This window comes from Anoplopoma fimbria, chromosome 15 (genome assembly GCF_027596085.1).
Source record: "Anoplopoma fimbria isolate UVic2021 breed Golden Eagle Sablefish chromosome 15, Afim_UVic_2022, whole genome shotgun sequence".
NCBI classification, from domain to species: Eukaryota; Metazoa; Chordata; class Actinopteri; order Perciformes; family Anoplopomatidae; genus Anoplopoma; species Anoplopoma fimbria.
In genome coordinates, this window is record NC_072463.1 from 512,192 (window position 1) to 534,453 (window position 22,262).

Here is a 22,262-nt window from a genome sequence, read left to right on the forward strand (position 1 = left end):
TGCTTCCTGTGTCCCTGCTTCCTGTGTCCCTGCTTTCTGTGTCCCTGCTTCCTGTGTCTCTGCTTCCTGTGTCTCTGCTTCCTGTGTCTCTGCTTTCTGTGTCCCTGCTTCCTGTGTCTCTGCTTCCTGTGTCTCTGCTTCCTGTGTCTCTGCTTTCTGTGTCCCTGCTTCCTGTGTCCCTGCTTCCTGTGTCCCTGCTTCCTGTGTCCCTGCTTCCTGTGTCCCTGCTTCCTGTGTCTCTGCTTCCTGTGTCCCTGCTTCCTGTGTCTCTGCTTCCTGTCCCTCCTCCCGCTGACTGATCAGCTGATCTCTGACGTCCGCTGCTCACCAGTCCGCTCTCTGAAGATGGAAGACATCATTGATATTGAAACCAGTATCTATATCTACTTCCTGTTAATGTTTCACATTTCGTGTTCCACTGAAATGCAGCGGGGCTTTTAATTTGAAACATACAGGAAGTGTTTGTTTTAACAACATAAAGCAGAAATAACTACTTCACTGGCTCCGATCAGAAAAGTAAATAAATATGATCAGATGAAACATTTACAGGTCATTGATTGGCTCAATGAGGTGATCAGGTGATTCTTTGTTCTGGGTCACATGTTAAAGTTCAGTACGGGTACCTGATGTCTGAGCGATGACGCTGAGGTTCTCCTCCCTCCTCTTCATCAGCCTCCTCTTCTTCCTCTCTAGATCTGAGTCCGTCGTCCTCAGCTGCTGGATCACCTGAACCGCCTGAAATCACAACAACCAGCTGGTAACTAGATCATGTGACGCCTGAGTCTGACCCGTAGAACCCTGAGGAACGTGGCTGAGAACGAGTTGGACCTTCTTCAGCGTGAAGATCTTTGACGTCTTCTCTTCACTAAGACCGACTTCTCTCCTCAGACCTTTGAAGAGATGATGCAGCTTCACCCGACGGAGCTTCTCCAACTCGTTGTGAAGGTGACGCTGCACACAAACAGAAACAGGACCGTCAGCATCACAGAGAACACCTGTAGCACAGAGAACATCTGTAGCACAGAGAACATCTGTAGCACAGAGAACATCTGTAGCACAGAGAGAACATCTGTAACAAAGAGAACATCTGTAGCACAGAGAGAACATCTGTAACAAAGAGAACATCTGTAGCACAGAGAGAACATCTGTAACAAAGAGAACATCTGTAGCACAGAGAACATCTGTAGCACAGAGAACATCTGTAGCACAGAGAACATCTGTAGCACAGAGAGAACATCTGTAACAAAGAGAACATCTGTACAACAGAGAGAACATCTGTAGCACAGAGAGAACATCTGTAACAAAGAGAACATCTGTACAACAGAGAGAACATCTGTAGCACAGAGAGAACATCTGTAACAAAGAGAACATCTGTAGCACAGAGAACATCTGTAGCACAGAGAGAACATCTGTAACAAAGAGAACATCTGTACAACAGAGAGAACATCTGTAGCACAGAGAGAACATCTGTAACAAAGAGAACATCTGTACAACAGAGAGAACATCTGTAACAAAGAGAACATCTGTACAACAGAGAGAACATCTGTAGCACAGAGAACATCTGTACAACAGAGAGAACATCTGTAGCACAGAGAACATCTGTAGCACAGAGAGAACATCTGTAGCACAGAGAACATCTGTAGCACAGAGAGGAGGAGGCGGGACCTTTACTTTAGCTCCTCCTCCTCATGTTTCATTCATTCTTTCGTTCTCTTACGTGGGAGTTCACGTTCGGCTCCTTCGTCTCTTCGTTGTCCAACTCGTCCCCAAAGTCTGACGAGTTGTCCGTCTCGCTGCCCCCCTCTGGCTCCTCCCCTCCAGCGTCTCTTTGGCCCCGCCCCCTTCTGGAGCTCCAGCTCTTCGTCCACACAGACGATGTCCAGGTCCAGCGGGTCACTGGCCGGCTCCGGTGGAGGTCTGGGTTCTGGAGGATTGGGTGAAGGTCTGGTCCCTGCAGGGGTCTGGATTAACACCCCACCAGGACCCGACGGGGCTGCTGACACCGTCACTGTTTTGACACCCGGCTCGGCCCCCCACCTGTGGAGGGTATGAGGCTCATCGGGGGAGGGGGGGGGGAGGGTGAAGGAGGGAACTTTAGGACAAGAGACGATGATCGGGTCCCTGCCGGAGCCGGAGGGGAGGAGTTTAGAGGTGCAGGTCCCTGTCTGAGTCACGAAACTGGGGAGGAGAGGGGAGGTGAGGGGGGAGGAGGAGGCAGGGAGGATGGAGGTCACTGTGGTCGATGGTGGAGTTTGGTTACTAACTGGAGTCTGGAGGGATGCAGCAGGGAGGACTGAGGGGGAGGAGGGGGGGTCAGAGAGGAGACGGTGAACATTAAAATGAAGATAAATAAAGTGAGTAAACTTGTTGCTGATTGGTCAGTGCCGTAGACTCACCTCTCTGGACAGACAGGTTCTGGTTGACTGCTCTCAGCTGGCTGATGGGAACCAGTTGGACCAGTTTTCCATCCGGTCTGCGGTAGTACTGGACTCCTGACTTTGACTGGACCGGCTGCAGGACCATCCTCTGGCCGGTGGAGGAGCTGGGGGGAGGAGCCTGAAGCATCAACAACTGGGAGCCTTTAGGAGGCGGAGTTACAGGTGAGGCCACCGAGCTGCTCACCTGAGAGTCTGAAACACAGCAGACCAGCAGGAACTGTGATCACTGGTTCATGGTTCAACTGAGGGTCACGACCCCTCAAGGAGCCACAACACAGATCTACAGAGTCGATGCAAAGACGAGGAGCGCAAAGTTCACGGATATAAATCTGCATCAATAAGTCGTCATGTCAGCATCTCTATGAATCAAAGCTCATACCTCTGTAGTAAACAGATCAATCTGTTTGAATTTTCAGGATCTATGTCCTGTTCCCTAAACATGTTCTCCACGATTAATACTTATTAATAATAATAATCTGCAGCACAGAGAGAACATCTGCAGCACAGAGAGAACATCTGTATAATAATAATAATAATAATCTTATTGGTCTTCATTATTACCTGAGGTGGGGGCGGAGCTTGAAGAAGCTGCAGGTACCACCCTGACCTGACTGCCCCCTCCCTTCAGACCCGGGTACAGCCTCACCGTGACGACCTGCGGCCCCGCCCCTTTAGAGGCTTCACCTGCAGACTGCTGGGAGGAGGCGGCTGATTGGTCGAACTTCACCGCTGCGACACATGAATGAATATGAATCACATCAAGAGATGATCAACTGAGACTCATGACCCTGAAGAAAACAAACAGTCGGTCACGGTTTGGGGCTTTGAGGAGGACGATGGACACAAAACGGAGGACTTTACTTTTATTATTAATGTTTATTTTGTTTTGCACAACTATTGTGACGTTCGCAAAGAAACCGTAAAGGAACAAAAGCATAAATGTTCTCCAGTGCGACAGAGACTTCAGACACCAGCAGAGCTACGAGTGAGAACAGACAACAAGGAAACGAGAGGAAACCACTCAATTTGTCTGTTTGAGTATAATGAGGATGCCCAACATTTATTAATAAACAGGCCCTATTATGCTATTTTCCGGGTGCATATTTTTATCTCCAGTTCCAGTAACAACATGTTTACATGAGTTAATGCCCATAATCCTCCTTGTTCTTCTCATCATTCTGTCCTGCAGCACCTCTTCTCACCCTCTCTCTGAAATGCTCCATTGTAGCTCCTCCCTCCAGAAAGCAAAGTCTGCCCTGATTGGTCAGATAGCCCGCTCTGTTGTGATTGGTCAACGTTTCACATTTCAAAAAAGCTTCAGCTCCGTCTCTCTCTTTTGTTGTTTGAGGGCCAAACTAGCTGGAAGGAGTTTTACATCACTTCTGTAACATTATGACCTTATAAAGTTACATTATGACCTCATAAAGTAACATTGTGAATAAAGAGATAAATGTTAACCTGAAGAGGTCGGGAGGGACGCCTGAGATCTGGGTGGGGGGTGGGAACCCCAGAGGAGGCGGTTGGTCCTGAACTCTGGTTCTGAGGAGGTTTGGAGGACGATGAAGAGGAACCTTGGTGCTTCCTGTTGGACCCAACCCTGCCCGTCAGATACGCTGCCAGCCGGTTGGCCGGATGGAGTGCCCCCATCTTCCCCAGCTGGATCTTAGCCAGAGGATAGAGCTTCCCATTCACCTGGAAAACAACAGAACACGAACGTAAGGTCAGGAACCCACAGATCAGAGAGTTCATGATCCATTTGCTCCAGGAGGCTGTGAGAGGCTTATTGAAAACAGTTGAAGATGAACCATGAGTTTAAATGATTCAAACGTTCAAAAGCCACAAACTGTGATGAATATTCATGAGCTCTCACCTGGACCAGGTGGTCGGTTCCTCCCGGCTGCTTCCTATTGGCTGAGAGGAACCCGGCGGGGGAGACTCCTGTGAGGAACGGCAGCGCCATGCTGACCATCTTCTTCTTCTGTGACACCATCTTCATCTCGTTATCTGTAGATCGCTCCTCCTCCTCCTCGATGTCACCTTCCTCCACCTCTCGCTGCCAATCTTCAGGCGCCGCCTCTTCCTCCTTCTCCTTCTTCTCATTCTCCTCCTCCTTCTCCTCCTCCACCTCCCGCTGCCAATCTTCAAGAGGCTCCGCCTCCACGACCATCTGTTCCAAACAGATACAAAGTAGGAGGAGTTTAAAAGCTACACCTTTAGATGTTGAACTCAAGCGTAGAGGATATGGGGTTTAATGAATATCAGGGAGCTCCTCCTGTATCCTGAATATAAAACTCTTTACAGCTCATCAGATAATCAGTGATTTTCTTTATTAGACCGACCTGCTGTTGTTTGGTCCCCCTCCGTTTCCTGTGTCGTTGTGGTCTTAGTAGTTTTACTGGTCTCGCTGGTTTCTCCCGCTCCAGTCTGGGTCTGGAGATGTGCATCCTGTAGTGGATGCAGCAGTCGTCGGCGCCGTCCTCCACGGTCTGACTGATGGGACTGACCAGATACTCTTTGATCCAGAACGGTTGGTCCAGCCGGTCCTGAGCCATCGCCTCGCACAGCATCTTCAGCACCAGGTTACGGTCGCCGTCGCTCGCCCACTTACACTCTGCCACGATGGTGAGGCGCTTCGATGGCTTCGGCTCCGACGGATGACACGGAGGCCGGTCGGGGGGGTCAGGCTGAGCCGGATCACCTGCTGATGAACACAATAAACCTGAATCAGTTTTCAGTCACAACCATTAAAACCAAGACTTTCCATCAGGTCAGTCAGACCAGGACTCCTGCAGCGGATCAGAGTCACCGATCAGCAAAAACAAAAAGGAGCAAATAGAACTTTTAGATCCCGGATCAGGTTTTTTTTTTGCTGCTGATACTAATCACTGATCATTGATGATCCATATTGTCAGATACAGATCCCTTTGATCCCCCAGCTGGTCTACAAGATTCCAGACTTCTTATTATTTGTCACCGTCTCAAAATTATTTCAAAGCTCTGAAGTCAGTAAACCATCAAAAATACTAAATGTTATACTTTTACTTTGTTACAGTAATTTATAGTGATTTTTCTTCTTCATAAAAACACACAAAATTCAAATGATTAGGAAATAAAATATTGTATTTTTATGGATTAAATCAAATCTAGTCATTATTAGTTGTAATGATGTGTTACAACGGCGGCTGTGGCGTAGTGGAGAGCAAGGTAGTTCTCCAATCAGAGGGTCGGTGGTTCGATACCCGGCTTCGGCAGTCGATGTGTCCTTGGGCAAGACACTTAACCCCAAGTTGCTCCTGAAGGCCATCGGTGTGGACTGGATGATGAATGTTAGTTAGAGTCTGATGGTGGCACCTTGATGGTAGCCTGTCATCAGTGTGTGAATGGGTGAATGATATGTAATATACTACTGACTGTAAGTCGCTTTGGAGAAAAGCGTCTGCTAAATGACTGTAATGTAATGTGTTATAATCTTAGAGCTAGTGTTAGGAAGTTAAACATCTCATAATTCATCTCTAATATCTATTGATATATATATGTGAAAACATCTCCTTCAAACTACTGGATTTATTCTAGTTTATCACCAACACTACATTTTACAGATTACATGTGAACACATCATGATGTTATAATTTACCTTCAGCCAATACTCAATTTAACTGAACAGAGCCTGAACGCATCATAATGTAACTGAACTGAACCTCCGTTCGTTAGCCGTTAGCGGTGCTGCTAACGTTACTAGCTCTCCTCCTGTTAGCCGTTAGCAGTGCTGCTAACGTTACTAGCTCTCCTCCTGTTAGCCGTTAGCGGTGCTGCTAACGTTACTAGCTCTTCTCTTGTTGATTTAAACACAGATTGGTTGTTTACATTGTAACATTATCAGAGATCAGAGAGGTGGATCAGTCAAATCAGGGATCGATTCCGGTCCAGAGGTTTAGGTGAACCCACCTTCTGGAGGACTCAAGGTTTTGGTCTTTGTGTCCTTCTTTCTCGAAGGCTTCAGCCGAACATCTTTAGGTTTCACCTCTTTGGACGTCTCCTGGAAGACAAATATCAGTCAGTTCACATTTTGAATATCTGCATTCATTTGTCAGTTTGTTTCATGTAAAGAAATCTGTTTCTTCTCTTTCTTGCTCCAAACACAGAGCTCCTCTTGTTTTACATTACATTACATTACAGTCATTTAGCAGACGCTTTTATCCAAAGCGACTTACAGTCAGTAGTATATTACATATCATTCACCCATTCACACACTGATGACAGGGCTACCATGCAAGGTGCCACCATCAGACTCTAACTAACATTCATGCAACATCCAGTCCACACCGATGGCACAGCCTTCGGGAGCAACTTGGGGTTAAGTGTCTTGCCCAAGGACACATCGACTGCCGAAGCCGGGTATCGAACCACCGACCCTCTGATTGGAGAACTACCTTACTCTCCACTATGCCACAGCCGCCCTTTCTGTAAACGGCTCCTCCAATCACAGAGCTCCTCTTGTTTCATCTATACTGCTCTACCGATCACAGAGCTCCTCTTGTTTCCTGTATACTGCTCCTCCAATCACAGAGCTCTTCTTGTTTCTTGTATACTGCTCTACCAATTACAGAGCTCCTCTTGTTTCCTGTATACTGCTCCTCCAATCACAGAGCTCTTCTTGTTTCTTGTATACTGCCCCTCCAATCACAGAGCTCCTCTTGTTTCCTGTATACTGCCCCTCCAATCACAGAGCTCTTGTTTCCTATATACTGCTCTACCGATCACAGAGCTCCTCTTGTTTCCTGTATACTGCTCCTCCAATCACAGAGCTCTTCTTGTTTCCTATATACTGCTCTACCGATCACAGAGCTCCTCTTGTTTCCTGTATACTGCTCCTCCAATCACAGAGCTCTTCTTGTTTCCTATATACTGCTCTACCGATCACATAGCTCCTTTTGTTTCCTGTATACTGCCCCTCCAATCACAAAGCTCGGTCGTCTCATTAAACACTGTTAACGTTAAACTCAGATTACCGCTGGATTATCTCGACTCTCCAGTTGATCCTTCCTCGTCCGTTTCCTTCTCTTCTTCCTCGCTACGAAAACTCTGACTCTGGCACAGCTGCTGTCGTCCTCTCCTCTCACCTGGAGACAAACACGGTATACTGTATATATAATACTTTATGTATAATACTTGATACTTTATATATAATACTTTTCACTTAATAAACAATACTTTACGTTGCGTCTTTGAGTACTCTGAAAAGCGCTCTATAAATAAAGTTTTATGGCTCAGTTAAATGAACATATTTGGAGACTAAATTAATTCCTTTAATAATTTATGACATTTTAATGACTTGACTGTTGATATAATGATTTTTTGTTTATGTTCAGTGAAATGTGTAGGATTAATGTGCAATAATATTTATTAGAATAAGGATTAATATGCTAGAAAAAAGGATTTCAAAGATAGAACATGAATAAATGTGATCTTAGTGTTAAATGTTTGATCTGTTGTTAAATGTATCATAAATATGTATTTACAAAGACTTACAGTTCTCACAGAGGGGGGGGACAGCACTACTGGTTCAGGGACGTGGACCGCCTCTGGATCCGAGTCTCCATTGCCCCTCTTCCACAGAGTCCGGACCCGCTCCGCAGGCTGGGAAACGCTGTCCGCCTCCTTTAAGACTACAAGTTCAACACAACAGGAAAGCAGCAGGGGTTTGACACTTCACTGTTATGTGTCGACATGTCTGAAGAAATACTTCATTTTGACAGTACTACATTACCCATGAGCCTCAGCTGTGAACTAACCATAGGCCATCTTCATCCTCCTCCTCCTCCTCCTCCTCTTGCTGCGTGCAGGCTGGGAGGAGCTGGAGTCGGAGCCGTCCAGGTTCTTGAGGAGGACCACCTTCTGTTTGAGGCAGCTGCAGCCAAACATGCAGGCCGGCCGGCCGCAGTGGCTGATCCTGGAGCAGTGGGACAGACTGGAGCACAGGCAGCCCAGTCTGCAGGACTCATTCAGGCAGGGGGGGGCTCGTCTCCGGACCAGCTGGATGGGGGCGGTGGGGTTCTCTCTGACGAAACCCTGAGGAGGAACCGGAGGAGTCAGAGGAGACAGAGGACACCCAAGAGTCAGAGGAACCAGAGGAGACCCAGGAGTCAGAGGAGAGAGAGGAGACCCAAGAGTCAGAGGAACCAGAGGAGATAGAGAAGATAGAGGAACTAGAGGAGATAGAGGAGTCAGAGGAACCAGAGGAACCGGAGCAGTAAGAGGAACCAGAGAGGTCAGAGGAGTCAGAAGTAGTACACAGCATTGCATTGCTTCATCTATTGAAGTAGATCAGTGACTCAGGAGAAGAACCTCAAACATCCACAGTTCTGAACATCAGTCCTGTCCCTTTAAGTCAATTTATAAACGGATTTCATAGAAGATCATGTCTCTATGTGTGACCTCTTACCTTCAGAGTGAAGAGTGATGTCAGAGCGATGGCGGCCCTCTCCTCCGTGATGCTGGTCCGGGGTCGGCCCTCCCACAACACCCCGTCCTCCAGGTCCTTCTGTCTCAGCAGAGCCCGGGTCATCACGGGCCCACTGTCCTTCTCGCTGTGATGGATGGCGGTCCCGAGCTCAGAGTCCGACTCCAGCGGAGCCATGTCCTGTGAGACGCCGGGCGGGGGGGCCGTGGGCTTGGGGGGGCTAAGGGTCTGGGACGAGGCCTTGGGTTTGAGCTTCCTCCTCGTCTTGGGTGGAGCAGACGGAGTGAGCGGTTCTGATGGGTCGAATCGGACTTTCAGCTGGTGTCTCTTTGATTTCTGAGGTTCAGTGACGGCGTATGTGTCATCAGATGGGGGGGGCACTAGGATCTGGACTGCAGGTTGTTTAGGGACCAGGTTTGATTCAGCTGGACTGGGTTTGGGTTTGGGACCTCTCTGCCTCCTGAACGGTTTGGTCTCTCTGAGGGAGAGTTTGGGTCTCTTTGAGGGGGGGATGAATCCAGATATGAGGTCTGAGGTGGGGGAGCCGGCGGTCTGCTTCTTCAGGACGCTGTCCAGGGTCCGGACGTAGCTGGTGCTCCTGGTTGGCAGCTCGTAGACCAGCGGCTCCACCGGCGGCTGAGTGAAGCTGGAGGCTCGCTGGTCGATCAGCTTCCCTTCGTTCTCCAGATACTCGTCCAGCATGTCGCTGCAGAACGCCGACAGGTTCTTCTTTGGAGGATCTGAACTGGGACCAGCTGCAGGAGGAAGGACACAAGCAACGATCGTTTGAATCGAACAGGAAGTTGTCTTTTATTTATTGTTTTAATTCTGAGTCCTTATGTTGTGTCAAAGCTCACCTTCAGGGTTGGCCGGTGTCGGCGTTGACGCAGCCTCTGACGGAGTGAATTTCTCTCTCCATCCTTTGATCTGAGTCACATCGGTGGTTTTTCCTGTTCTGGACACAAACGTTGCAGAGACACCTGGAGAAAGAGAACAGGAAGTTACATCATCATGACATCATCAAGTCTAATCTCTCTGGAGCATTTAAGGAAAAAGCCCCTGAAGAAGTCGAGCCGTCTATAAAGGCAGGACCTCCATCTCTGGTGGGTATGAGGGTAGTGACCTTGAGGGGGAGGCAGCTCCGGGGACAGCGGCTCCAGAGCGACTCCAGGAGGAGGGATGGGCAGGCGGACTCCAAGGTACTGCAGGTCTATGGCCAGAGTCGGATCCAGCAGGTTCATCTTCAGACCAACTGAGTTCACAGAGAAAAACCAGACAGAGATCAGTCAATCCTCTTCTTATTAGGGGACATTTAAGACGTTGTCTCTTATTGGATCCATTTTATATTAAAACATAATACTACTATATAAAATATAAAGACCTTTGACAGAATGTCACTATAAAGAGCAAGGAGAGCCCGGTGTTGTGTTCGAGGTCCGTCGGTTAAAGTTCCTTTAAGCTTGTGATGTTTACGACTGAGCTAAACTGAACTACCTGTAGTTGTTTGGTCATTTTACTGAACTCTCTGCGACTGAGATGCTACAGCAGCTACGTTAATCCAAAGCTAGCTGGTGAAATAGCCACTGTTAGCATTAGCTACAGCCAAAGCTAAATGTGCTTACTTTTTCTTCCCTGGCTCTTAGCTGTAGTAGTTGATGTAGTTGATGAACCAATTTATTGATGAATCAGTTTGTTAAACCATATTTATAACCACATACATACATACATACCCATATATGCTGCTATAGTTATGTATTTATATATTCATGTCTTGTATTGTACATTAGTGTTTTCTGAAGCATTGTATTGATACCATGAGGCCATGTATTTGTCAAAAACCTGCCCAGGGATAACAGATGAACTAACTCTGGCACATTTACAATAAGATGGTAACTGAAAGGTCGATAAATGTAAACTGTCAGCATTAAATAATAAAAAAAACCCTCTTATTTTGAAATATTTCCCCAAGCCGTCATACCTTCCTGCAGCACAGGATGGATCACCTGTCCGTGTCTCATCTGCTTCAGGTCGCTCAGAAGAATCTTCTCAAAGGCAGCGATCGTCTCCTCCAAACCCTCTGCTGTCTCTACTGGAGATCAGAGACAACGTCACAATAAACGCTTTTTATTTAACGATTGTTCACGGAGCACCTTGGCAGCAGAGTGGTGACATCAGATGCCATGTAGCCGCAATGTCCCAGGTTTGATTCCGGCCTTGGGACATTTGACTCATGTCAAACCACTCTGTCCCCCATCTCTACTGTCAAATAAAGGGGAATGTTAGTTCCTGTTAGCTGACCGTTTGTTTCTGACTGATCTTTGAGTTAGCTTGTAGGTCATGTTAGAGTTAGCTTATAGGTCACGTTAGTGTTAGCTTATGGGTCACGTTAGTGTTAGCTTATATGTCATGTAAGTGTTAGCTTATGGGTCACGTTAGTGTTAGCTTATGGGTCACGTTAGTGTTAGCTTATATGTCATGTTAGTGTTAGCTTATGGGTCACGTTAGTGTTAGCTTATGGGTCACGTTAGTGTTAGCTTATGGGTCACGTTAGTGTTAGCTTATGGGTCACGTTAGTGTTAGCTTGTATGTCATGTTAGTGTTAGCTTATGGGTCACGTTAGTGTTAGGTTATGGGTCACGTTAGTGTTAGCTTATATGTCATGTTAGTGTTAGCTTATGGGTCATGTTAGTGTTAGCTTATGGGTCACGTTAGTGTTAGCTTATGGGTCACGTTAGTGTTAGCTTATATGTCATGTTAGTGTTAGCTTATATGTCATGTTAGTGTTAGCTTATGGGTCACGTTAGTGTTAGCTTATATGTCATGTTAGTGTTAGCTTATGGGTCACGTTAGTGTTAGCTTATATGTCATGTTAGTGTTAGCTTATATGTCATGTTAGTGTTAGCTTATGGGTCATGTTAGTGTTAGCTTATATGTCATGTTAGTGTTAGCTTATGTCATGTTAGGTCACACGTTAGTGTTAGCTTATATGTCATGTTAGTGTTAGCTTATGGGTCACGTTAGTGTTAGCTTATATGTCATGTTAGTGTTAGCTTCTATTTCATGTTAGTGTTAGCTTGTTTCCACTGTTTCACCGTTTCCAGTCTATGCTAAGCTAAGCTCAACATTTCCTGGACACAGAATTAAACGGATATGGATATTTTTATCCTATCATTAAGCGTGACGATTTTAAATCCATGTATGGTAAACATAGTATGATCATGTCTGTACCGTTCTCAGGTGCGACAGCAGTTTGCTGCAGGTGAGCCTCAGGTGTCGTCTGAGGCTGTGAGGTCGTTCCATCAGAGGAGTCCGGAACGTGAAGTTTGAGGGCCTCCTGAAACGAGTTTGGTTTTTAATTTTGGTTTGTGTTGAGTTAGACATTATATCATCATCAGGACTATAAGTCTAAAGTTATCCTAGTGTCATCTTCAGACTCTGATGTTCATTACAGAGAACGCTTTCCATTGTAAACACAAGTGGTAATCTGGTCTCATTTGTGGCTTGATTATTGGTAAATCGATCACATTCAGTGCATCATGCCACATGTCTAACCTCCAAACTACTGTAACCACCATGTTTGACGATGCTGCCTCGAGGCTTGTGTCATACCGAAGTGGGCGTGGTTTCCTCTCTCAGCAGTGGGAGAAGTTAAGCTTAGATCTTGAGATGAAGTTACAATTTATTGCATCAAAACATATTGTACTTTATTTGGTCTTACCTTTGATGTGAATGAGATAAATAACTGCTCCTCCACCTCCTCCAGGTTAGGCTGCATTTTAGTGTAGGTGGAGGCATCCATCTTCTGATCCTTTTCTGTAAGCTTACGCCGCTGGGACTTCTTCTTGTACCTGCAGGGTTTGCTGGCTGGGATTGGTTGCACCTGCTGAGTAGGCTCCTGTGCATTTGCTTCTTCTGTACTTGGAGGTGGGCAGGGAACAGCCACCGCCTCTGTGTTTGAAAACTCCTCCCCCATCCCAAGGTCATCATTGGTGGAGAAAAAGTGCACGAGGTCGGCAATCGAAGGCGTGGGGGACAATCCGTCTCCGTCCAATGAAGAAAAGGTTGGAGACAGCGTCATCTGGAGCGCTAGGGGGGAAAGTTCTGCAGGGAAGGGCAGCGGCTGGTCGTTGTCTTGAAATGACGGATCCGGATCAGGGGAAGGAGTGGACGTGGAAGTGTCAAGAGTCTGTGGTTCTGAGTGGGACAGAGTCTGGAGAGGCAACAACGGTGACGTAACAGACGCTAAAGGTAGAGTCTGTGGTGAGGGCTGAAATGTTGTGTACGTAGTGTCTACGTACGGCTCAGATGGAGGCAACACTGTATGCCATTTGAACACAGATGCTGCAGAGTCTTCACCATGCTGAAACTCTTCAGGAGAAACTGCTTTTGGAGTTGATTCAGAAGGAGTGGAGTCCAGTTCTAGAGCAAACGAGACGGGCAGGGAAGGTAACGGCTCTGGAGAGCTGGCAGGAGACAAAGGCTCAAAGCCAAACGAGGAACATTCAGGGTCCGGTAGCAAAGAATCAGACTGTGGTGAGTCTGAAGGTAGTGTGGAGTTTGGAGAAGCTAACACTGTGTCGAGCGGCGGTGATGAAATTGGAGACGCAACAAGAGGAGAGGGAATGGGGGATAAAGATGTGTCAAGGGTAGAAAATGACTGATCCGAGTTGGGTAACACTAGTGGACCATCTGGTACCACCGGCGGCTCTGGGCCTGTGCTTTCAGCAACTGAATCAGAAGTCAAGAAATCATCAGGTCTTAGTCCCTTTGAGTCTGAAGTGGCAACAGCATCTGGACATGAAGGACTAGAAGGCTTACGGGCGGGTTCAGCTGCTGGTCCTGTAACATTCAAAACTACTTCATCTGGATGAAGAGATGCCCCCGTTTGTCCCGAGGCCTGGGTGTCGGATTTTGTGATATCAATAATAATGTCCTTCGACGGAACGTCTGCTTTGCTGCCGTGATCAGAAGGTGGACATTCGGGAGCTGCAGCAGAACTCTGTGAAACAGACAAACACTCAGATGGGGATGCCGGCGGAGGAGAGTCCAGCTTCCTCTTGGCCATTTTAGATTTTGATGAATGCTGCTTCAGAAACAGAGCGAGAGCTGGCAGAGGCAAAGGCCGTTTACGCTGCTTTACCTTCACCTCCGATGGGGCTTCAGGTTTAAGTTGGTGGTCTGAGTCCACAGAGGAGCTCTGGGACCCTGCTGGACCAGCAACAGCATCACTGACCTCAGAACAGACGGTCCTAACATTGTCTTTGGAGTGCAATGAATTCAAATGGTCCTTATCCTCCCTAACTTTCCTCTTTGTAACAACATTTTCCCCTTTCTTTGCAGGGGATGTTTTGGCAGATACTCTGTCCCTTGTGGGATCATCTTGTCCGTTGCTTTTCAAAGCTGTGGTTTTAGTGTTGGTGTTCTCAGTTTTGTTATTGATGCTCAGCTGCTCCAGGTTGCATCTATGCAGCGAGACGTGAGCCTCCCGAATGAGTTCAGAAAATAACTTCTGAGCTGGAGGTGAACTGCTGCTGAAGGAAATCAGACAATAAAAACATCACATTAATGTCATCACAATTATCGATTGACAAAGTCACCAAATAAACCCACATTAGCCAATCACAGCCAAGCTTCAGGCATCTGACTGTGTGATGTTTCAACTAAGGAACAGGCCTCGCAGGAACCTCCCCTCGTTACTCAAAACCATGCGACAGTGAAGTTGATAAAGGTTTAACTTTATGCAAATGTCCTCTGAGTTGCCATAGCAACAGCCCTTGAGACAACCAATTAGGTTTGGGGTTAGCAGCTGAATGTTTAGCTCCAGCTAGACTATGTTAAATCCCTTCAAACCAATGAGGAAGAAGCTCATCCCCTTGGTAGATGGCTTTCACATTCAATATGATGTAACTTCCAAGCTACCGGGAGCTTAAAACGACGTGTGGAAAGACTTTGTCTGACTAAAGAACTACTTAGTTGTGCACCAGTGTAGTGGGGACAGGATATAAACAACAATCTTCAACACTAAACACAACTGTAAGGTGCAGGTTGTAGGTCTTAACAGGGTTTGGTAAGGATATGCAAAGATACGATCATGGTGCAAAGTTTGATCTCATGGATATTTGTAATTCATAACTGTTAACGCTGTTAAGGACAAAGCTCCTACGGTTACATGGACGCTCTGAAACTGTCGTGAGGTACACTGTTCTTGGTTTTCATAGCACCCTCCATCTCCCTAATCTAGACTAGCAAATGTTTTCCTGACTTAATCCAAGAGGTCTGGTGATATTGAAATGCAGGAAATTTATTCTGAATTTCTATTCATCATGCACTAAGTTTGCTCCCCATTTGAAAACATAACGAAGCAGAGCTCTTCCTTATATATTCTCATCTTTTTGATGAAAAATATGTGTAACACTGTATCTGGAATTTATAGCAAAAATGCAACCCAATAAGCACAAAATAGCAAAAAGAAAAAAGGCATAAATAATTGCTCAGAGAAAAGTCTGGACCCAAGGACACCTCCATCGAAAAGACCATTTTAGATTATTGTAGAAAAGATCTTATTTCATGCCTCTGACCAAACACCCATTCATAAAAACATATTGACTTCCAGCGGGGGAACCAGAAGTGTAAAATGCTGACTCATTCCTGGTTTTAGGACTCATTCCTGATTTTAGGACTCATTCCTGCAGCACGTTATTAGCTTCACAACGTGGGACACTGAGTCACTAATCCGTAGTATTCCAGCACATTGTCATTACAGATTTAAGGCAAACAACAGTTGAAGTTAAAGGTTATTATCATTAAATTACAGCCATGGCCAATGGGCTGCAGGGAGTCATAATGGTAGAAAAATGACTATGTCATGATAATCCAATGAACGAAGTTAAACTGAATCGGATCACTTCACACAGTAGTGATGTAACTGTATTGACCTGTGAAAGGATAACTGGATGGCTGTTTAATCGTACCACAGACCATCTATTGAGAGACGTACTGAATCTTCTTGAGAGGGTTAGACACAAACTTCTACTGCCCAGACATGAAATCATACTTCAATATATTCCCAAATATAGCCATGGACTTTAAAAGTTGGTCTTCATTCTTGTACTTTCTTGAAAACTTGACATTTGGTACAATGAATTTGAAGAGCATGCCATCTTCACTGTCAAAGCTGAACTCTTACCACGAACTTTCCTCAGTGACTTTGGCAGCTGACTGATCTTCGTTTGTAGTGGATTTCTTCTGGGGGTCACCTGACCCTGAAGGCTTCACGTCCGCGGCTTTGGAGCTTCTAGGTTTATGGTTTGCAAGCAAAGACTTCAAGCTCTTCTTCACAGGATGTTGCTCGTTGGCTGTCGTGCCGCCGTCTTTGCGAGAGTCTTTGCCGGATATCAATTTCAGCTTTAGGCCACCGGAGCCGGAGCCGTCCTCCTTCAGTCCTTTAGCAAACGGGTTGTAGTCGACTTTGAGCTGAGAGAACCGTGAGTTCTGGTAGGCAGTGACTGCCATAAACTCTGTCTGGTGGAAAGTGAACGTGACAACACTGGGACCATTTAGCTTTATGTCTTTAGCAGCTTTGTCACTTTGGACCACGTGCAGCTGTGGCAAGTAGCGATGCATCGGCTGCAGGACGGCGTTCCCCTCTTGATCCGAGATGCCGTTTGTGAGCTTCAGTTTGTAAAAGGACACTGGACTCTGCATCCAGTGTTGACCTGTGGATGGCGACTCCGGATGAGCGAATGGTTGACTCTTTACGTGACACTCTGCCTTTCCAGCAACTTGCCAGCTCTTGCCGGTCCACTTGTACCGACTGTTGTCCAACGGCTGAATGTCCATGAACAAAGAGTACTTCCTAGACGGCTGCAAACCGGAGACGCGAAAGCGGCAGTAGGGGAACATCCTGCTTCCTTGTTTAGTCACAATCATTTCCGTTTTGCATCTGAAAAACTCGTTCCACATGCTGTTGTTGTCCAGCGTCACTTTGATCCCTTTGCAGATGCTTTCGGGTGACAGGTTGTCTGACTGAGGGTTTGAACTGCCGGGATGTTTCCCAGTAGGAAGTCCATCAGAAGTCCTGATGGGTTCTTTGGATGGGTACCGGTTGGGTTTACCCATGATGTCTGCCTCTTCTTTGGTCACACGGGTGCTTTGTTCCATCCCGCCTTCGCTCGCCCTCCCTGGTTTGGGAACAACGAAGCGTGCGGGTGGATGATCGGCAGCAGGTGCGGCTGCACGGCTGCTCGCCCCGTCCTGATGGAACACCATTCCCTTCTGCTTCTTCTTAGAAGCCATGAACAGGCTCCACACATCTAAAGGGCAGGAGGACCTCGCTTACTAAGCATCGGTACGACGGTTCAACACAGCATCCTGAAAAACAAAAATGATAAAGACTTCATTAACTCAACATCAAATCATTAAAGAGCAAAACTAAGTCCAAGGTTCATTCTGTTGATATTTGATCGATAACCTCAAAGTTCTTCAACATGGAGCTACAGGAGGCCCCAGTCATAGTATGGGGTTGTGTTTGTCCCTCAGTTTGGTAGAATATGTTAACAACACTAATTGACAGCGTAGCTACAAACTGACTCCTCTGAAGCTGGAGAGAGACCTCATGAAGACCCCAAGAACTGTGATTAGTCCGCTTGTGTTTTCTTCAAGTCAGTGAAGACAACATGAAGCAAGAAAGAAAACTGAAATAATGTTTGTATACACGAAATATCCTCCTATTCAGTGATGTGACAAAGTGAACCCTCTGAGGAGCAGCTTGTCACTAAAATGAGAACAGGTGGTCCACCTCTCTTCAGGGCTGAGACGCGGGAGGTGTATCACTTATCCACCGACAACAGATCAACCGTACTCACGCTGCACCGCTACGTTCTCAGCTATGACGTTACTCATAACACACTTCCTCTCTGTCTCTCAGTGGGCGGAACCTCATGTTTACCTCAGTAAACATTGTAAACATGAGTTTATGGTCTCAATCTCTAGTTTCAAGTCTTCTTCAATACAGCATGATGTTCATTTAGTAAATGATGCTCCATTTAGAGTCAAACAGACCATAAAGCAGGGGATGCTTTAGGGCGGGGCTACACACTGATTGACAGGTCCACACCAGAGGGTTGTTGTTCATGTTTACGTCTTATAACTTTAAATCTTTGGTGTGATTTCACTTCATCAGAGTTCATCTTAACATTTTGGTCCTAAAAAAGCCACTACTACTACATACTACTACCATGTACTACTACTATATACTGTACATACAACTCTACTACAGAACATGTATAATTTACTTTTTTACTTCTTCTTGTATTTGTTTGTTTGTTTGACTCTGAGGTGATTGGTTGGTGAGGTGATTGGTTGGTGAGGTGATTGGTTGGTGTGTAACAGCGATAGTCACGCTGTTCAACAACCACCATGTCCTCTCCATTATAAATAATATAATAATATTAATAATAATAATAATATTCATTACATTGTGTATATTAGTAGACGTCACTTCTGAAGCAGTGAGCTGACTCTCTCCACATCACACCAAACCCTCAGCGGGTCTGGAGGAACCCTGTCCGGCATCAGACCCCCGGCCCACATCAGCCACTAATACAGGAAGACTTCATCTATTATCGCTCAGTAACAGCTTTAAACTCATCTTTAGGGGTTCCATCCCAACACCTGTAAACTCAGACAGACTGCAGGTATAACTAGTGCTGATCTAAGGAGAGACAGTGAGATCTGGACCTGGACTCTGGTGGACTCTGGTGGACTCTGGTGGTCTCTGGTGGTCTCTGGTGTCTCCGCTGGTCTCTGCTGGTCTCTGGTGTCTCTGGTGGTCTCTGGTGGTCTTTGGTGGTCTCTGGTGGACTCTGGTGGACTCTGGTGGTCTCTGGTGGACTCTGGTGGTCTCTGGTGGTCTCTGCTGGACTCTGGTGGTCTCTGGTCTCTGCTGGTCTCTGGTCTCTGGTCTCTCTGGTCTCTGGTCTCTCTGGTCTCTGGTCTCTCTGGTCTCGGTCCTGGTCTCTCCTGTCTCTGGTCTCTCCTGTCTCTCTGGTCTCTCCTGGTCTCTCCTGTCTCTGGTCTCTGGTCTCTCCTGTCTCTCTGGTCTCTGGTCTCTCTGGTCTCTCCTGTCTCTGTCTCTCTGGTCTCTCTGGTCTCTCTCTGGTCTCTCCTGTCTCTGGTCTCTCTGGTCTCTGGTCTCTCTCTGGTCTCTCCTGTCTCTGGTCTCTCTGGTCTCTGGTCTCTCCTGGTCTCTCCTGTCTCTGGTCTCTCCTGGTCTCTCTGGTCTCGGTCCTGGTCTCTCCTGGTCTCTGGTCTCTCCTGTCTCTCTGGTCTCGGGTCCTGTCTCTGGTCTCTCCTGTCTCTCTGGTCTCGGTCCTGGTCCTGGTCTCGGGCCTTTAGAGGGCCTGGTCCTGGTCCTGGTCTCGGGCCTTTAGAGGGCCTGGTCCTGGTCCTGGTCTCGGTCCTGGTCTCGGGCCTTTAGAGGGCCTGGTCTTGGTCCTGGTCTTGGTCCTGGTCTCGGGCCTTTAGAGGGCCGGTCCTGCAGTAATGGCCGCCCCCCGTGCAGCAGTAGACCTCCGGTCCTCCTCTGTGGTCGCTGCTCCGGTTACGGAACACGGGTTACATTCCGCGGGCTCGAGCACGTCGAGTGTCTCTCCAGTGCCGTGGTTACCGTGGTTACCGTGTTTACCGTCGGTACCGTCGGTACCGTGTGTACGTCCCGTGTCTCGTCCTCACGGAGGGGAACATGCGGTGTGTGTGACGTCACCGTCCTCTGAGGCGCAACGCTACTGCGCAGGCGCAGACGCCATCTTGCTGCCGCCACCTGCTTCACTAACGACACCGAGAACACGGAGAACCACCGGAGAACACCGGAGGAACACCGAGGAACACCGGAGGAACACCGGAGGAACACCGAGGAACACCGGAGAACCACTGAGGAACCACCGGAGGAACACCGAGGAACACGGAGAACACCGGCCCGTTATCTGCGGGAGGAGCGGTGGTGTCTCCTGGTCGGTAGATTCATCTCTACCGGTCGGGTGGTGGAGGAGCGTTACACCATGCCCGTTAACCGACCAGTTAACCGACCATTAACCGACCATTAACCACCCGTTAACCGACCAGTTAACCGACCATTAACCGACCATTAACCACCAGTTAACCGACCAGTTAACCACCAGTTAACCGGTCGGAGGGCTGGAGCTGATAACGTTAGCTGGTGATGAATGAGGTTCATCTACAGACCTCTAACGAAGAACACTGTTCTGTCTGGTTCTAGGTGTGTCTGGTTCTAGGTGTTTGGTTCTAGGTGTGTCTGGTTCTAGGTGTGTTTCTAGGTGTGTCTGGTTCTAGGTGTGTCTGGTTCTAGGTGTTTGGTTCTAGGTGTGTCTGGTTCTAGGTGTGTTTGGTTCTGTGTGTTTGGTTCTAGGTGTTTGGTTCTACGTGTGTCTGGTGCTAGGTGTGTTTGGTTCTAGGTGTGTTTGGTTCTGTGTGTTTGGTTCTAGGTATTTGGTTCTACGTGTGTCTGGTGCTAGGTGTGTTTGGTTCTAGGTGTTTGGTTCTAGGTGTGTCTGGTTCTAGGTGTTTGGTTGTAGGTGTGTCTGGTTCTAGGTGTTTGGTTGTAGGTGTGTCTGGTTCTAGGTGTTTTTGGTTCTACGTGTGTTTGGTTCTTCGTGTTTGGTTCTAGGTGTGTCTGGTTCTAGGTGTGTTTGGTTCTAGGTGTGTTTGGTTCTTCGTGTTTGTTGGTTCTAGGTGTGTTTGGTTCTACGTGTTTGTTGGTTCTAGGTGTGTTTGGTTCTACGTGTGTTTGGTTCTACGTGTGTCTGGTTCTAGGTGTTTGGTTGTAGGTGTGTCTGGTTCTAGGTGTTTGGTTCTAGGTGTGTTTGGTTCTACGTGTGTCTGGTTCTAGGTGTTTGGTTGTAGGTGTGTCTGGTTCTAGGTGTTTGGTTCTAGGTGTGTTTGGTTCTAGGTGTGTTTGGTTCTTCGTGTTTGTTGGTTCTAGGTGTTTGGTTCTACGTGTTTGTTGGTTCTAGGTGTGTTTGGTTCTAGGTGTTTGGTTCTACGTGTTTGTTGGTTCTAGGTGTGTTTGGTTCTAGGTGTTTGGTTCTAGGTGTTTGTTGGTTCTAGGTGTGTCTGGTTCTAGGTGTGTTTGGTTCTAGGTGTGTTTGGTTCTAGGTGTTTTGTATAAAGTCTAAACTCCTCCTCCTCCTGCTCTCCCTCTCCTCCTCTCCTCCTCTCCTCCCTCTCCTCCTCCTCCTCCCCCCTCCTCCTCCTCCTCTCCCCTCCTCCTCCCTCCTCTCCTCCTCCCTCCCTCCCTCTCCTCCTCCTCCTCCTCCTGCTCTCCCTCTCCTCTCCTCTCTCCTGCTCTCCCTCTCCTCCTCCTCTCTCCTGCTCTCCCTCTCCTCCTCACAGACCTGCGTGTCTCTGCTCGTTATTTAACGGACGTTTGAGCCGGTAAACGTTCACAGACGGTCAAGGACTTTACGTGGCGTAGTGGAGAGCAAGGTAGTTCTCCAATCAGAGGGTCGGTGGTTCGATACCCGGCTTCGGCAGTCCATGTGTCCTTGGGCAAGACACTTAACCCCAAGTTGCTCCTGAAGGCCATCGGTGTGGACTGATGATGAATGTTAGTTAGAGTCTGATGGTGGCACCTTGATGGTAGCCTGTCATCAGTGTGTGAATGGGTGAATGATATGTAACATACTACTGACTGTAAGTCGCTTTGGAGAAAAGCCTCTGCTACATGACTCTAATGTAATGTAATGTAATGTAATGTACGTCCTAAAGCTTTACGGCAGGAAGGTAACGTGTAACGCTCCTTTACTGTGTGCGTGCGTCCACAGTATCTTAGTTAAAGAGGAATCGTTTCTTTTTATTTCCGTATGGATCCTCGGCTCAGAGCTCCGTGAGCCGGTCTCGGGGAACCGGGTGGTTCTTTAGGATCCGTCTTAAGGACTGAAGCTCTTTGTTTGTGTCCGGAAAAACGAAGATGATTCACATGAATGGCAGTATAAATACATAATATGTAGCAGTACATTTACTAAAGTACACTAGTGGTACTTTAACTTGAGTTCTTTCATTTAATGCTGCATACTATTGTATTTCAGAGAGAAATATTGAACTTTAATTTACAGACTTTACATTTAACACATCTTATTAAGTGTATTGTTACAGATTGATCTACTCATGAGTTCATCAAATGACTTATCTGGTGAAATAAAGGTGACGTCAAATCAGCTCTACTCATAACAATTTCATATATTTGTTAGACACTCAAATGATCCATTGATAAACAACACTCAGCACCTAAAGTACATTTTATGGACAATCTGTGATATTCAGACTGTTGATGTGTTCTGTTCATATCT

The 22,262-nt window shown here is 47.0% G+C and overlaps 2 protein-coding genes across 2 annotated transcripts in view; both read right to left on the reverse strand.

Moving 5' to 3' along the window:
* LOC129103104 (polyhomeotic-proximal chromatin protein-like) overlaps window positions 1–1,792 on the reverse strand; it is a 9,882-nt gene extending 8,090 nt beyond the window's left edge. The window contains exons 1-4 of the mRNA XM_054613378.1: window positions 1,718–1,792; window positions 829–951; window positions 624–735; window positions 1–339 (exon numbers count right to left, since the gene is read on the reverse strand). The exon at window positions 1–339 is cut by the window's left edge and continues 107 nt beyond it. Coding sequence (XP_054469353.1) covers window positions 1–339; window positions 624–669 — 385 coding nt within the window. The 5' untranslated portion in view covers window positions 670–735; window positions 829–951; window positions 1,718–1,792. The remainder of the gene's footprint in view (window positions 340–623; window positions 736–828; window positions 952–1,717) is intronic.
* Window positions 1,793–1,799: 7 nt separating this feature from the next.
* Window positions 1,800–18,861, reverse strand: LOC129103656 (MAX gene-associated protein-like; the record flags this gene model as incomplete). Its single annotated transcript, XM_054614234.1, has 18 exons — window positions 18,637–18,861; window positions 16,085–17,268; window positions 12,617–14,429; window positions 12,127–12,232; window positions 10,877–10,987; window positions 10,022–10,150; window positions 9,756–9,878; window positions 8,881–9,653; window positions 8,231–8,507; window positions 7,968–8,104; window positions 7,448–7,558; window positions 6,384–6,474; window positions 4,778–5,139; window positions 4,309–4,605; window positions 3,917–4,130; window positions 3,000–3,167; window positions 2,397–2,630; window positions 1,800–2,293 (listed from the first exon to the last, which is right to left on the reverse strand). Coding segments are annotated over exons 2-18 (6,549 nt in total), but the record flags the coding sequence as incomplete, so codon positions are not given.
* Window positions 18,862–22,262: the final 3,401 nt, after the last annotated feature.